Raw genomic sequence first — 15,465 nt, 5'->3', positions numbered from 1 at the left:
TTATGTCTCTCTCTAAAATCATTCATAAAATTCCATATCATTTACTTGGAGTATGAGCTGGTTGTCTGTCTCAGGAACTATACATACATACACATAATCTATATAATTTTTTTCTGTGGGTATTGCTGTTTTGTAGAATGTTGTAGAGTATATAACATTACTATAAAAGGATTTTACTAGATAAATAAGTAGAGCTCTAGTGTTAACTTTATTTCTTTAGTAAGTAGGAAAATATAAATTTGATTTTCTTCTCTGAATCTATTAGTGTCTTTTAGTTATAAGGAGAACTAGATTCATTTTCTTAAAATAATAAATTGGATTTTAATAGTCTACACCAGATTTTTCCTTTAAAAAATCACTTTCACTTTCTTTGTGTAGTCATCCCTTTTTTCTTAATCTGTCGCTCTTTAGGAGTCTGACAGGAATTCAGTGTAACATTGTTCAGTATAGTCTTGTCTTTTGTTCTTCATAATAACACTCCTTTTCCTCCTTCCAAAATGTGTTCCTCATCTTTGTAAACTTGGATTATCTTTTTCACTTTCACATCATGACAAAATATTAGATGTGTAAAGTTCAGCTTTTCTAGTGAGATAATAATACGGTAAAGGTAACTGACATTTAGAAGATTCTTGTTTAGTTTCAGAAGTATTTTTCACCCCACAAGTTAGATACAAGTATACATTTTCTTTCCTCCGTAGATGGACCTCCAGTTGTAGCTCATTATGATATGTCTGACACCAGCTCTGACCCAGAAGTGGTAAATGTGGACAATTTATTGGCGGCTGCAGTAGTTCAAGAGCACGCTAATTCTGTAGGCGGCCAGGACACAGGAGCTACCTGGAGAACCAGCGGGCTGCATGCCAAGGCAGGTTGGTCTCTCCCTTCTCCCTTCTCTAATGATGTAATCTGCATGTGTCCTGGTAGCTGTATCTCCTGGTGGTGGACCCTGCTGAGGAGAGCAGGCCATACCAGAGCCATCTAACATCAAATGGTTGTGACTAACGAGGCTGCCACTGATAACTGAAAAAATTGGGGAGCATATCATCTTTTTTAATCAGAAGGAAGCAAAAATAAGAATATATAAGACGTTAATTGTAGGCATCAATAGATTTCAGTAGGCGTATTTCTTGTGTTAAAAATGCCCAACATGTGTAAAAACAATCCACATACTCTTGTACTCTTCGGTTAGTTCTTTTTTCGTCACTTAACTCTGAATAGTAATCTGTAACAGGGAGTTTTTCATCTGCAATGCTGTCACTGTTTCTTCTGTTTGATGGGGAATGTCTCTGTTAGTTTCTTTTAGTAAGTTCTCTTTGTCTCTTCTAACCCTTTCTTTCGATTTCTGCTTCTGTTATTTCAGGGGAAAAAACTCTTCTCCTTGTCCTTATCTCTTGCATTATTTATCTTGGTTCTGTGATTATTCTTAAGAGGATTTATTCACTAAAAAGCCCACCACTATTTCCTTTGGAAAATTCTCACAGTGTCTCCGTGTTTCCTTCAATGTCATCCTTAAGCATTCTTTCTAACTTAAACCTTAAAAAAAAAAAAAAAAACTTTAGTTAAAGATAAAGGGAAGAGGTAATAAGAAAACAGACTGCTTATATAGTGTGTATTTTCTTCAGTCCTTTTGAAGGATCATGTGCATTGACTTAAGTACTAAGTCTGCTAGTTTAATCATTGTTGAAAATATTATTTTTATGAAAAATGAATTTTATTACCCAAAAAATGAGTAATAGTTTAGAATGTACTATAGTATAGCAGTGTGCCTTTGGTCATTGTCCTGAATTCTTCCTCTTATAATCTTTGTTGACCTTTTGATTAGTTTATTGTGGCTGATTTTGAACCTGTGCCCAGATTTAATTTTGGCTTTGTTTTGATTGCTAACTTGCTCATTGATTTTGGATCAGTCATTTCTCCTCTTGACTTTGGCTTTTATAAATAATTTTTTTTTTGGTCCAAGCAGGGTCTTTTTTAAGGATTTACTAATACAATGAATATGTGTAAGTATTTTGAAAAGTATTCAATGATAATAATACTTTATATCAAAGGACAGTAGTTTAATCACATTTTGTACAATATAGGTTTATAAGCTATCTAATTTGTTCTGTATACTAGATGGTTTATCTTTTTTTTAAATCCATTGATAATCCAACCAATCATTCTACTTCAGTTTTATTTCCCCATTTCCTTAGTGTGTCACTTAATATGGACCATGTTATAGTAAAGTTCTTGTAGGAAAAAAAATGAATGACTCTCAATATTTTGCTTTTCATATAGAGAATTCTTAATAGTAAGTAGAACCATATAGAATTACTAATTTAACTTTTTGATCTATTACAATCCTAGCAGTTTTATTTGTTTCAACCAAATAGTGAAGGTTTGAGGTCTTAAAACATCATTAAAATTACCATTATCAGGGATAAGGATAGCATTTACATTTTCAGATTCAAATATAGTCCTATAGTATCTATAAGAGATTGGTCTCTGAAAGTTCTGGGACCAAGGATGCTCAAGTTCCTTAAATGAAATGGTACAATATTTACATATAACCTGTGCATATCATCTGTATACTTTCAATCATCTCTAGTTTACTTATAATACCTAATACATTATTAGAACTTTGTAAATAGTTTTTATACTATATTGTGTAACCTGAACACACTGTATGTGTTTAGTACAGTTACAACACCCCTGCCCCCAATATTTTTCATTTGCATTTGCTCGAATCTGTGGATGTGAAACCTGTGAATATGGAGGTCATACTGTAATTGTTAGCTTGTTTATTTAAAACATTTTACCCTGGTACTCACCATTTTGTGTCGTCCCCCCCCCCCCCGCCACCCATGGTGCTAGGGATTGAACCCAGGGCCTTGTGCATGGGAGGCAAGCACTTTGCCAACTGAGCTAAATCCCAAGCCCCCTACCATTGTTTTTAAGAACTATAGCATGGCAAAAGTATGTGAGGAGGGAAGCACCAATGGTTTCATCTCTGTTCTTCCATTTTCCCCAGAGCCGTCCTAAATTTGACATGTAATGTTTGATGTTCCTATGTATTTCTTGGTGTATTTTTACTTCATGTGTTATGTAATTACAAGTGTGTTTTAAAACTTTGTAGTTCACACTGCAGGTAATCATTTGAAACTTTCATTTAGTTCATCATTTTGTGAACTTTGAGCTTGTTTTATGTGGTCTAGTTCATTGAGTTTTCCCTGCTATTTAGTATTCCACTATATGAATATATTCCAATTTACATATTCTCGTTGGATGTTTGGGAGCTGTTTTAAATGATGTTGTTAACATTTCTTGTGTGTGTCTTTTGATATGTGTGTGTAATAATTTTTCATAGTGTATAATAGAGAGCACATGTCTGTATTGGGCCATTAATTGTGTGGAGGTTTTTGTTTAGGCTATAGAATGTAGTCACCATTGTTTAGTAGCTCCAGGTGATGTTTTCTAATGAAGCCATTTGCTGTTTCAAATAAATTAAAATTTGATGATGTAGGAATGTGAATAATAAATAAAACAATATTGTTGTTATTTATAGAGGGAATCCGTCTTACGAAGCTGAGTATATTTACATTGTCACAACAAAATAGTTAAGAGTTTATGCTTGTCAGTTTATAATTTCAAGATTTGGCCTATTAAGATTTGAATTTAAGATAAATATTCTTTTTTTTTTTTTTTTGGTCGTGCTGGGGATTAATAAAACCCAGTACTTGCCCTGTGTGAGGCAAGTACTCTACCAACTGAGCTATATCCCAAGCCTTAAGATAAATATTCTAATGGTTAGTTTGGATCCTCTGTGTTCCCTTCATAATGAAGTAGAATCCTAGTGACTGAACAGACTAACTAAGGGTTCATTTCAATCAGTAGTAGCATCTCAGAGCAGTTCTACAGCCTTTAGGGTCATGTAAGTAGTAATTGGAGATAGAATAACTTGCTGCTTTTTCAAAGCAATTTGATGAAGTTCTTACATCCAAAATAGATGTTGCTATTTAATAGTTTTAATTTTAACCTAAAAAAAAGTTGAATAGCAAGCAGATTTAAAAAATAAGTTGAAATCAGGGAAGCCTCTGGTCAACAAAAGACTTAAAATTTCAATTTCAACTCTTGCCATGTGTTTACTTTTTCTTTACTTGATGCTAGAATTGTATAGGGTGGTTTTCAACAAGCAGCCACTTAGAAACTGTGTGACCTTACTTAGGCAAACTGTGTAAAGCCTTAGTTTTCCTTGTGTGCAAAAATTGGGATAAAAGTATTATCTATTCTAACTGCTGGGTGCAGTGGCACACACCTGTAGCCCCAGCAGCTTGGGAGGCTGAGATAGGAGGATCTCGAGTTCAAAGCCAGCTTCAGCAAAAGCGAGGTGCTAAGCAATTCAGCAAGAACCTGTCTCTAAATAAAATGTAAAATAGGGTTGGGGATGTTTCCCAGTGATTGAGTGTCCCTGGGTTTAATCCCCAGTACCTAATAATAACAACAACAACAAGAACAACAACAACAAAACCAACAACTAGTATCCAAAAGATTATTGTTGCTGTTAAGTGAAATAATATAACAGTGTGCTTAGCATGGGACCTAGCACACAGTAGCATTTAAAGCCCTCAGGAGAGCATTAGGTTAAGAAATACTGTGCTGAAGTAGACTGAATAAGAAAGGGATTGATGGGTCAGTCAGTACATTTCTAGTTCACTGTCCTTCCCTGGCATGAGTTGTTCCTGCTACAATGTTTTCTCAACTTTGCTTGAGCATAGACATTATCCAGTGTTCTAATAAAATTCAAAATCCTTCACTTCTCCCTGAAGATTTTATTAATAGATATGAAATGGAGTCTGGGAATCTGTTTAATAATAACTCCCTGGTAACTCTTGTGTCTAGCATATTTAATGAATGGACCTGCATAGCTGAAAAATGGCTTTATTTTAATTGTTAGTAATCACCTACTATAAACGTAATTATAGTTGGAATTACAAAAAGAAGTCTGAGTTATACTCTTGGTAAGAAAGATCTGTAGTTGTGATGATAAACAGAATTTGTTGGTTTTGTCCTGGGAAATGATAAATTCTAAACATCTCTATTTTTCCATCATGCTTTTCTGGTCAAAGTTAGGTAGGCTGTGAACATTTTATCTTATCCTTAAAATAGGGATAAAAATAGGAAATAGGAAAAATTGGAAAATAGGAAAAATTGCATAACAGAAGCATAGTGACAGAGAAACAAACCTTGATTTTCCTGTCCCTAATGTAGGATTTTTTTTTTTTTAATAATCTGACCAGAATGGCCCTGTTTCTGTTGATAGCAGATCAGAGAAGTATGAGTCTTGTGAAGGAGGTGATGTGGTCAAGCACTTTTGATCATAAGTAATAAGTTTAGGTTCTCATCTCCCCTTAATGTTCTTGTTGAAAGAAGTAAGCACATAGTAATAATTAGCATGTTTTTAAGGCTAAAGTGATTTAAGGTAGTAACCTTGTTTTACCTAGCCTTCCCTTTGTCATCCAGTATGTAATACTTTGCTTTAATGAGATGCAAACAGGCAAAGGCCTAGTACTTGCCCATTAGACTGAATAAGAAAGGGATTGATTAAAAGTAGCTGCATTATTTCTTTTGAAGACAAAAGAAACTGTTCACCAGTTCACCATGGTATTTTAGTTACTACTTTTTCTTTGCTGCTGCTGCTCTCTCTCTCTCTTTTTAAAAAAGTCCTGTCTTAGTAACTCTTATTTATGTCTGTAGTGGGAGGACAAAAATTTAGAATTTTTTCACAGTGAATGAAATTCTCCCAAAGATCTACACAGGCAAAGACCTACAGGGAGACAGCCAGCTGCCACAATAGCTAAATATGCATACTCTGCTTTATTTTCAGTTTAATATATGGTAATCATGTATTCATATTTTTTGCTACAGGGCTTGTTCTTGTCTTAGAACTGACAAAGATAGTACCACTGACAGTATGTGCAGAACCTCATAGAATCTTTGCTATGCTTTTGTTTTTATGTATGCTCTAGAGACTGTTCTACCATTGAATTCTTAAGAGTTCCTAGAGGGGCATGGGATACAGAGGAACCCCAGCTGCAGAGAAAGTCAGGTTCCACACAGAGGTCCAAAAGGAATGTGTTGCTTGCTCTAGGAGGGTTATTTTGAGAGAAAAGGACTATTGTCCTACCTCTGAGATAGAACAGGGGGAGGCATCCATGAATGCCTTCCATGTCTCTTGTAGAGTATGACATGTTTTTGTTGAACGAATTAAACACAAATTAATAATTGTTATTTTTTAAAGCTGATACTATTTTTTTTTTAAATATACCTAACAGGCCACTAATGTGGTTTCCAGCCCACTTGTTATCTGTATAGCTTTGTGGCCCCTTTTATCTAATGACTGTGATGAGAAATGGTGCAAAAATCTTGCACCATTAGTCTGAGGGTTTCTTTTTTAATTTATTATAATTATTATTATTATTATTTGTTTTGCAGTACTGAAGGTTGAACCCAGAGTACTCTCCCACTAAACTCCATCCCCAGCCCTTTATCTCATATGATTTTTTGACTAAATAATGTTAGCTATAAGAACAGACCCTGATTTTAAATGATCAGTTTTAGAGCATTATGCAGATTTATAATTCTAAATGCCAGCAGTATTGGGTTGCAATTCTGTGGCCACAATTACACTGTCAAATTTGCTTGGATCTAATAATGGGAAAGGAGGGCATAAGTTAATAGTTTTTGGATATGTAATGGACGAATAAAGTTAGAAAAATCTGAAATATTGGTGATAGGTACCTTGTTTTTCTTAAGACAGTGTAAGATGAATACACAGCATAGTGAATTTTCTTTTCCATTCTTTGAAAGCAAGAAAGCAAGAAAAATAAAATGGAGTGATGACATTTCCAGCTCTGGAGTGAAGTGTAGGTTCGGGGTGAGGGGCCTACTCAGTAAGATTGGTTATTCAGAAATATTGATGACTGAGACACATCAGAAAATATTCCTACCAAAAAAGTTGGAATTATGAATTAAAACTGTGGTGCTAGAACTGGGGATAGAAATACTAAATTCTGGTTGGGCTCCGTAGCACATGCCTGTAATCCCAGCTTGGGATGCTGAGGCAGGAGGATTGCAAGTTCAAAGCCAGCCTCAGCAAAGTTGAGATGCTAGGCTCAGCAATAGAGCACTCGCCTCGCACATTCAAGTCCCTGGGTTCGATCCTCAGCACCACATATAAATAAATAAAATAAAGTTATTCTGTCCAACTACAACTAAAAAAAAAAAAAAAAATTGAGATGCTAAGCAACTCAGTGAGACCCTGTCTCTAAATAAAATACAAAATTGGGCTGAAGATGTGACTCAGTGATTGAGTGCCCCCAGTTAAGTTCAATCCCGAGTACCCCTGCCCCCCCCCAAAAAAAAAAGAAAAACTAAATCCTGTTGTTTTCTTGTGTTTACCTAGCTACTATTGTTAAGAGCATTGAGTAATCAAGGAGAAAGAGTTTGGTTATAGCAACAGTGATTCTTCAGATTTGCATTTTAAGCTTGGTTTAATTTAATTCACATTGTTATTTTTAGGATCAAGGCAGACTGAACCCCTTGATACGAGTGTCCACAAGTGACTCTAAGTGGCTTTTGGAGCTCACCTCCTTGCTTCTTAGTGAGTAGTCAATGACAGTTTTGAAGTTGTGTACATAAATAATTATTCATGAAGCAGGATTGGAAAGTAGAAATAGAGACTAAGCCAGGTACCAATAATGTTTAATGATGAAGTAAAACTGTCATGGGTCACTGTAAGACAGTGAAAGGTATCACGCTGGAGCATATCAACTGCTAGTGTTGGTGCAGTAGGATGGATGATAGTCATTTACAAGTGATGTCAATCCCAGAATAAGGGTCAGAAACAGTTTCCTCTTAATAGGACTGCAGGGGAGGCAGCATTTTCAGGAAAGGCTGTTTCCACAGGGAAGTAGAACATTTAGTTCAGTTTTTCAGTTTACCATGGAACTGGGATTCCGAAGGGCAATGGAAAAATTGTAGGAAGGTGAGTTGCAGGTAGTCACAGCAAAGAACAACAGAGTGGAAGGAAGACAGGAGAAAAGGAATGGTCCCAGGACTTGGATTTTTGTGGGTAGCTAAGAGGGTGGAAATATGTTTTTCTCCTAACCACTAGTTTCCTCCTAGCTCTCTTGACTGTGTTCTCTTTTTCCACTGGAGGGCTTTTCTGTACTCTCATACTTTTATTTCCACTATACCATTTTTATTTTTTCTGTACCTCATTGTACCTGTCCCTAAAGCCCTTTATTAGTCCCCTTCCAGCTTCACTTTCTTCTCTGTCAAGCCTGCATTTGGGCCAACTCTGCTTTACCGGTATCCTTCCTCCGCTGTCTTGTAGAGTTGACTTTCCAGATGTGCCCACCTGACAAAATCTGATCCCTTGATGAATTTTCAGAGTCTTCTTTCTACACTGCTAAGCTAAGCTGGAGAAAATCACATATCTGCAGCTTCATTCTTATTCTCAGTGCTGCCCAGTAATTACCCCTTTTCCTTAGGGGCATTCTCCTTTTAAAATGACTCTTACTTTTCTAAGCTCCTGCTACCTTAACCATATTTGTGCTTTGTAGATGGCCTCAACGCATTCTTCACAGGTGACTATCACTTCAGCTTTCTGCCATCAAACCTATTCTTTGCCTTTATTCTTATAAATATGACCAGGTCTCTCCCATCTTTGTGTGTTGGATGCCGGGAGGGAGGGAGAGAGCGATTTGGAGATTTAACCCTAGGGTGCTCTACCACTGAACTATATCCCCAGCCCTTTGCCTTGAACTTGTGATTCATCTGCCTTAACCTTCTAAGTTGCTAGAATTGCAGGCATATACCACTGTACCTGTCTCACTGTCCTATCTTTAAAAACTGTACATACATACACATCTCCTTCTCTCAAACCTGCATTCTCACTCAGTACTACCTGTATCCTTCCTCCAACTCACACTTAAACTTCTACTTTTCCTTCTCTTCCATTATTTTTCAGCTTGCTTTGCCACATTTGACTTTGGGCCCTATTACTCCTGAGGCTCTGCTTATCAAGGTCATTTATGATTGTCTTATCATTGATTCTAGTCAGTCTCCTGGATCTCTTTTCTTACCTGATTTCTCAGTGGGTATTATTAATCACTTCTAGAAGTGCTCTTTGTTATCCATGATGTCATTCTTAGGTTTTTGTTTCTTTGTGGGTTCCCCTTCCTCTGCCCATCTCTTTAATTATTGCTGTTCATCAGGGTTCTGTTGTAGGCTTCCTGCAGTCCTGTGGATGAAATTTCTCTTCCCACTGTTACCAAAGACTTATCAAGTCTCTTTTTCTTCTCTAGACCTCTGATCTGAGCTTTAGAAGAGTACCTTCAACTGCCTGCTGGACATCTATCTTAAACACATAATTAGCAGCTCCACTTTCATTAGTGCATTGAATGGTACTATGACTCTATACAGTTACCTAAATCAGCAATCTAAGCATCATTTTTTCATGTCCTGGTTTCTTCTTTCATTTGCCCAATTCCCAGTACCTCTAACCCTCTGAACATACATACACACAGTTGCCTTTTCTAATTTAGTCACAGTCATTTGTCCCCCAGGAGAATGCAGTAGTTTGTTTGGTTCCCTTGCCTCCTGTTTTGCTGTTAGTTTCATTTCTATGTTCCAGAAGGAGACTCTGAAATACAAAAACAGATCATGTCACTTCTCAGCTTAGATCTTTCAGTGGCTTCCCACTTCTCAAGATCAAGCTCAGACTGTTTACCATGCTGTTATCTTTGCTGACTTTGCCAGCTTTGTTTTTCATTGCTCTTTTAGTACTATTACCCCAAATCTTGATAAACCTTTGGACCCTCAAGGACAACAAAGTGTTCCTTGTGCTACTTCATATCCTCACCTGTGCCTAATTTCCCTGAGAACTTAGCTTCCCAGATGGCCCACAAATCTGGGGACTGTGCCTTTTCTGTATGTTTCTGGGCTATTCTTTATCTCCATATCAGCAGTTTTTTTTTTTTCCCCCAGCAGTTTTTAAGTCACAGTGCAATGGACTATTTTTTACTGTCCTTGAATGTGTTGTAGTTTCACATAGGATAGAGATTATGCCTGCCCTTGCCCTGTAGTCTTAGAGCACCTGGAGTAGTGTAGAGCATGTCACAAACAAATGCTTTTTGAGGAACAAACAGATGAATTAGAGAGTAAAGGGCTGGGGATGTAGCTTAGTCGGTAGAGTGCTTGCCTTGCATGCACAGGGTCCTTGGTTCAATCCCTAGCACCGCAAAAAAAAAAAAAAAAAAAAGAAAAAGAAAAGAAAACAGTAAAGACCATGGATAGGTTGAAGGCTTGACAGAAGACTATCAATATGTATTCCTCTAGCAGTACATTTGGAATAGTGTGCACAGTGGATAGCCATAATTAAAACATCAAGGTAGAGATTGGATAAGACTTGGCTATATAGCAAGGTGTTGGGAGCCAGAGCAAGAATTAAGTTATGAATTCTTGACTTAACCAAAGTCCATTTAAATAACCACACTGGTCTAGATTTTAAAAAACTGGGTGTTTTTGGATGTACCTTTTATGTGCTTATAGGGTTCAAAGATTTGTGTGTATTGCCTGTGCCACTGTACAGGATTCTATCTAGGTTATAGACCCATATATCTTAGTCTATCTATGTAGGTGTGTCTAGGGTCCATTTTAAGCTTTCCAGTTTTCTGTTTTCTCATATGCACATCTTTGTCAATTAAAGAAAAACAGGTAAACGTAACATTAAAGAATGGTGAGCTATGTGCAGTGGTGAATGTCTATAATCCCAGCAACTTGGTAGGCTGAAGCAGGAAGATTTCAAGTTTGAATCCATCCTGAGTAATTCAGTGAGACCCTGTCTCAAAATTAAATAGGGCTGGGGAAATGTAGCTCAGAGGTGGAGCACTGCTGGGTTTAATCCTCAGTACGGGGGGTTGGGGGGAGAATTGTGAAAAAGACCCACAGTCTCATTCATTTTATTCCACAGCTTTACTCCTCATCTACACATTTTTTAGTATGTGATAATTTGTATTTTATGTGTAAGACCTTCCCAAGTTTCCATCTAGTGTTACAGTGAATGTCTTTGGACATAAATGTATTGCTTATTTAAAATCTTTTCCCTTAGGGTAAATTCTCAGGGATGGGTTTACAGGGTCAGAGAATATAAAAATTGTCAAGTTTGCTTTGAGACTGCCTATACTTTTGCAGAAGTATAGGAAAGAAGTATATTGAAAGTTGACAGGAGGAATATGAAAATACAAGATTTCTCAGTGACATTGAAGTATTGGAAAAAGTGAAAGGAGGGGAAAGGGAAAGTTGTATGGTAAACTTCCTTTACATTGATATAGTTTATGTAAGGTGTCATGAAGAATTTTTTAAACATGGAAAAATCGCATTGTATCATGTATCAATATGTAAGTACTCTTTAAAGGAAGTGAAAATTTGTATCTATTGCAACTCTGTTTATTTCGTCTTAACTTTTAGACATTTCCATATTCATGTTTTTAAGTTAAAATAACTCAGCTTATATGCCCAGTGCTTGAATGTTTTAACTAAAATTGTTTGTAGAGCCATGTACTTTGATTTTATGCCATTATCCTTTATTGAAAGAGAGAGGTCTGTGAAGCTCATGCTTCTGTAATGTTGGAGAATGTATTTTATTTCATCATGTAATAAATAACTTTATGAGCTTTTGTGCTTTTCCAGTGTGTGTGATTTAAGTGTAATAAGAACTATCAACAATATACAGTTACTGCTTCAATTGCTCAGAGCCAGAATTGTAATATACCTGTAGCTTTCCCTTTTAGATATAGTTTGGGGTCAGGATTTGTCAAATCTTCATTCCTTTATTACAGAGAAAAATGTTAAGTCTTTCACAAAGCATCCTAGTATAAATATGGTACTAATGAAAACTTGTATTATTTCATTTATGCCTTTATATTGCCTGGTTTAGAATTTTATTCTATTACAATAAACAGCAGAGAACTACCCCATTGTCCTCTTGGTGGTTATGTAGGTCATTAAAAAGTAGGCTAGAGTTGAATACAAAAAGCATTGTGAAATTTTATGTATTTTATATATATTTTATATATTTAGATAGAGACATTTACTAAAGTATTGAAAGTTTTTTTTTTCCTCCGAAGGAATAAGAGTGTAGAGTGAGTGACTTTGAGTTCATGCCTTTATGTACTGACAAACTGTTAGAATATATGTGATGAGCTTATATTTTATTTGTGTAAAATGAATTTAGAAAATGATAGAACACTGCTGAGCTTATTTGACATGGGTAATAGTTTTGCTGAGGCAAAAACTGTCATAGGATTATAAGGTTACCATTTCTTTGATTAAAACTGGTAAGAAATCTGTCAAGTTGTTTCTGCTGTTTGTAAGAAATTAAACTGTAGTGCTTCTCTCCCCTCTTCTCTCTCAGGTCACTTGGATCCAGGATTCCTAGCAAGTGACAAAACATCTGCTGGCAATGCACCACTTAATGAAGAAATTAATATTGCCTCTTCAGATAGTGAAGTAGAGATTGTGGGTGTTCAGGAACATGCGAGGTAGGTTATTAATTGAAAAATTCTGGTGTTTTATGTTGTGAATTTTATTTTAACCAGAAAATAAGTGATAAGAAAAGGGCAGATCTTACAGTATGGCTGGCATGAACTGTTGGCCTCTCATCTTTCTTTGGTTTAAGAAATGCTTTTTTTTTTTTTTTTTTTGGTTTGGTTTGGTTTTTGAATTTTTTTAAAGTTCTCTGTAGGTATAAATGGCATAAAATATATTTTGACATATCATACATACATGGAATATAACTTTTTCTAATTAGGATCCAAGAAACACTTTGTTGAAAATATGACGTGAGCCTCAGAATGTTGCATATTGTTACATCCCAACATCCCAGGCTTCAGTGTCTGTTGAGCTAGAGCTGATTTCCTCTTATATTTTAAGCAAATGTCTAAATAGCTTGACAGATTTTTCTCTTAAGGCAGAAGTGTTTCTGCTTTCCTGCCCTATCATTTCTGTTTTCTTTCACCCTTATCTTGAAATATATTGAGAACAAACATCTGGAAACCATGTGTCTGATATCATATCCCTTTTGTATGTTGGGGTGTCTCCACCACCACTCCCTTCCCCTGTGCCAGGCATGGAACTCAGGGCCTCATGCATGCTAGGCAAGTCCTCTCACTGAGCTAGCATGTAGTATTACACACATAAGTTTGGCATTCTGTAACATAGGGGTCAGCAAACTATGACCCACAAAGCCAAATCTGACCTGTTGCCTGTTTTTGTATGGACTGAATGCTAAGAGTGGCTTTTCTAGTTTTATTTATTTATTTATTCATTCATTCATTCATTCATTCATTCACTTATTCGTTTATTCATTCATTCATTTATGTATGTATGTATGTATGTAGATGGACACAACACAATGCCTTTATTTTTATGTGGTGCTGAGGATCGAACCCCGGTCCTGCCCTTGCTAGGCGAGCACTCTACCACTGAGCCACAATCCCAGCCCCTCTAGTTTTAAATAATTGGGGAAAAGTTATATTTTGTGATGTGAAAATTAACATGAAATTTAAATATCAGAGTCTATAAATAGACTTATAGAGTTATGCTAGTTTGTTTATATCATCTGTGTCTACTTTTTGCTCTCCAATTGCAGAGTTGAGTCGTTTCAATAATGTATGGTCCCCAAAGCCTAAGATTTATTGGTTGGCTTTTTGCTAGAAAAACATTTGCTGACTCCTGCTTTTATGTTCATAAGAATTGGTTATAGCCTTCTCAGAAGTATTCTTGATATTTAACATATACATGTAGCTACAAATGAAAACTTTGACTTTAGGTTGTATTTTATGTAGCAGAAATCTTTTCTTCCATGATGCAAGGGTTAAGTTGTGATTTTTCTGATAAATAGGCTTATAATACAGTAACTCTGTTACTTTGCTGTTTTATTGTACTCTTTAATTAGTAAATTAATAAAGCATTTAGCAGCATTTCTTTCATTTCTTATATATAAAAAAGGTGAACTTAGGAGTACAGAGGGAGTGAAATACAAATTGCATATAAATTGAGGTTACCTTTTTCTAGTGATATCAGATTATACTTTATGAGACACATTATACTATCTTCAGTTGTTCTTGGAGCACATTTTCTATACCCACTAACCCTTAGTTACATTTCAAGAGCGTTTTTCAATTAAATGGAAATCAAGAATATAGAGTTACTTTATAGTTTAACATACAAATTCCCTGAGTGCCCAATTCTTTCTTTATTGGAACTAGTGTTGTTCTAGTACCTCATCCTTGATTCTACAGCAATGCCAAAAGTATGCCTGAGTAGCTGCCCCCCCACCCCAATTTTTGTTTTTAATGGTTAGTTTTTTTTTTTTTCCTGTTTTGATGGGGAAGAATTTTTTGTTCTTGTTCTGTGTGTGTGTGTGTGTGTGTGTGTGTGTGTGTGTGAGAGAGAGAGAGAGAGAGAGAGAGAGAGATAGAGAGATAGAGACAGGGGATTGAGACAGGTCACTTTACCACTGAGCTTTTTTTATCATAAGGTAGACTTACTAAATTGCCGAGGCTAGCTTAAACTCATGATCCTCCTACCTCAGGCTCCCAAGTCATGTACCACCATGCCTGAAAAGAATTTTTATTATTTTTTTCTCTTAAATATTTTATTCTTTATTATTTGAACATTGAGGCAATAGTATCCACTAAGTTGAAATTCCTTATAATTATTGTGTCAAATGTTAAACATTGATTACATAATGTGTTGAAAACTAAAAATTTCTTAAAGATTTATTATATTACTTTAAACATTAGAAAGATATACACCAAATTTACTATCCTATAGCATGATATACAACCCAGTACATATATTTTGACAAAATTCATGAAGATCGACACTCAAAGAAGTATTTTTAGTTTTAAGTCTTTTAAAATAATATAGAAATTTTATACAAAAATCATAAGTATTAGCTGTTTGGGCAGTGGTTTTCCTACAGTGTTGTTTTTAAAATAATGTATTATTGGTATGAATAAAAAAATTTCCTCAGTAGCAACAGAAATTCCTACAATCTATGCTACTCTGTTATGATTCTGCCTGGGTCATTGATTCTATTGTTGTTGGCCTCATTAAGTTGTTACCATTATGAATTTTTTTTTTTGAGGGGGAGGGTACCAGGGATTGACCTCAGAGGCACTTGACCACTGAGCCATATCTACAGTTCTTTTTTTTTTTTTTGTATTATATTTAGGGACAGGGTCTTACTGAGTTACTTAGCGCCTCACTTTTGCTGAGACTGGCTTTGAGCCTCCCGAGCTGCTGGGATTGCAGGTGTGCTTATCATATTTTTATGAAAACTTGGAAGTTGAAATTCTGGATTCCATTCTCTCCCTCCTTCTCCACACACATACACACATACTCACTCCTATACAC

The 15,465-nt window shown here is 35.8% G+C and overlaps 1 protein-coding gene across 4 annotated transcripts in view; it reads left to right on the top strand.

The window, feature by feature from the left end:
* Ark2n (arkadia (RNF111) N-terminal like PKA signaling regulator 2N) overlaps positions 1 to 15,465 on the top strand; it is a 90,245-nt gene that overhangs the window by 66,290 nt on the left and 8,490 nt on the right. For 3 of the 4 annotated variants that reach the window (XM_076836785.2, XM_076836784.2, XM_076836783.2), the window contains exons 3-4: positions 699 to 869; positions 12,458 to 12,584. In XM_076836785.2, the coding sequence (XP_076692900.1) occupies positions 699 to 869; positions 12,458 to 12,584 (298 nt within the window). The remainder of the gene's footprint in view (positions 1 to 698; positions 870 to 12,457; positions 12,585 to 15,465) is intronic. The other variant, XM_076836786.2, reaches the window with a different exon arrangement.

This window comes from Callospermophilus lateralis, chromosome 17 (assembly GCF_048772815.1).
Source record: "Callospermophilus lateralis isolate mCalLat2 chromosome 17, mCalLat2.hap1, whole genome shotgun sequence".
Lineage (NCBI taxonomy): Eukaryota > Metazoa > Chordata > Mammalia > Rodentia > Sciuridae > Callospermophilus > Callospermophilus lateralis.
The sequence above is the reverse complement of the archived record's forward strand: the minus strand, read 5'-3'. Positions and strand labels throughout refer to the sequence as shown.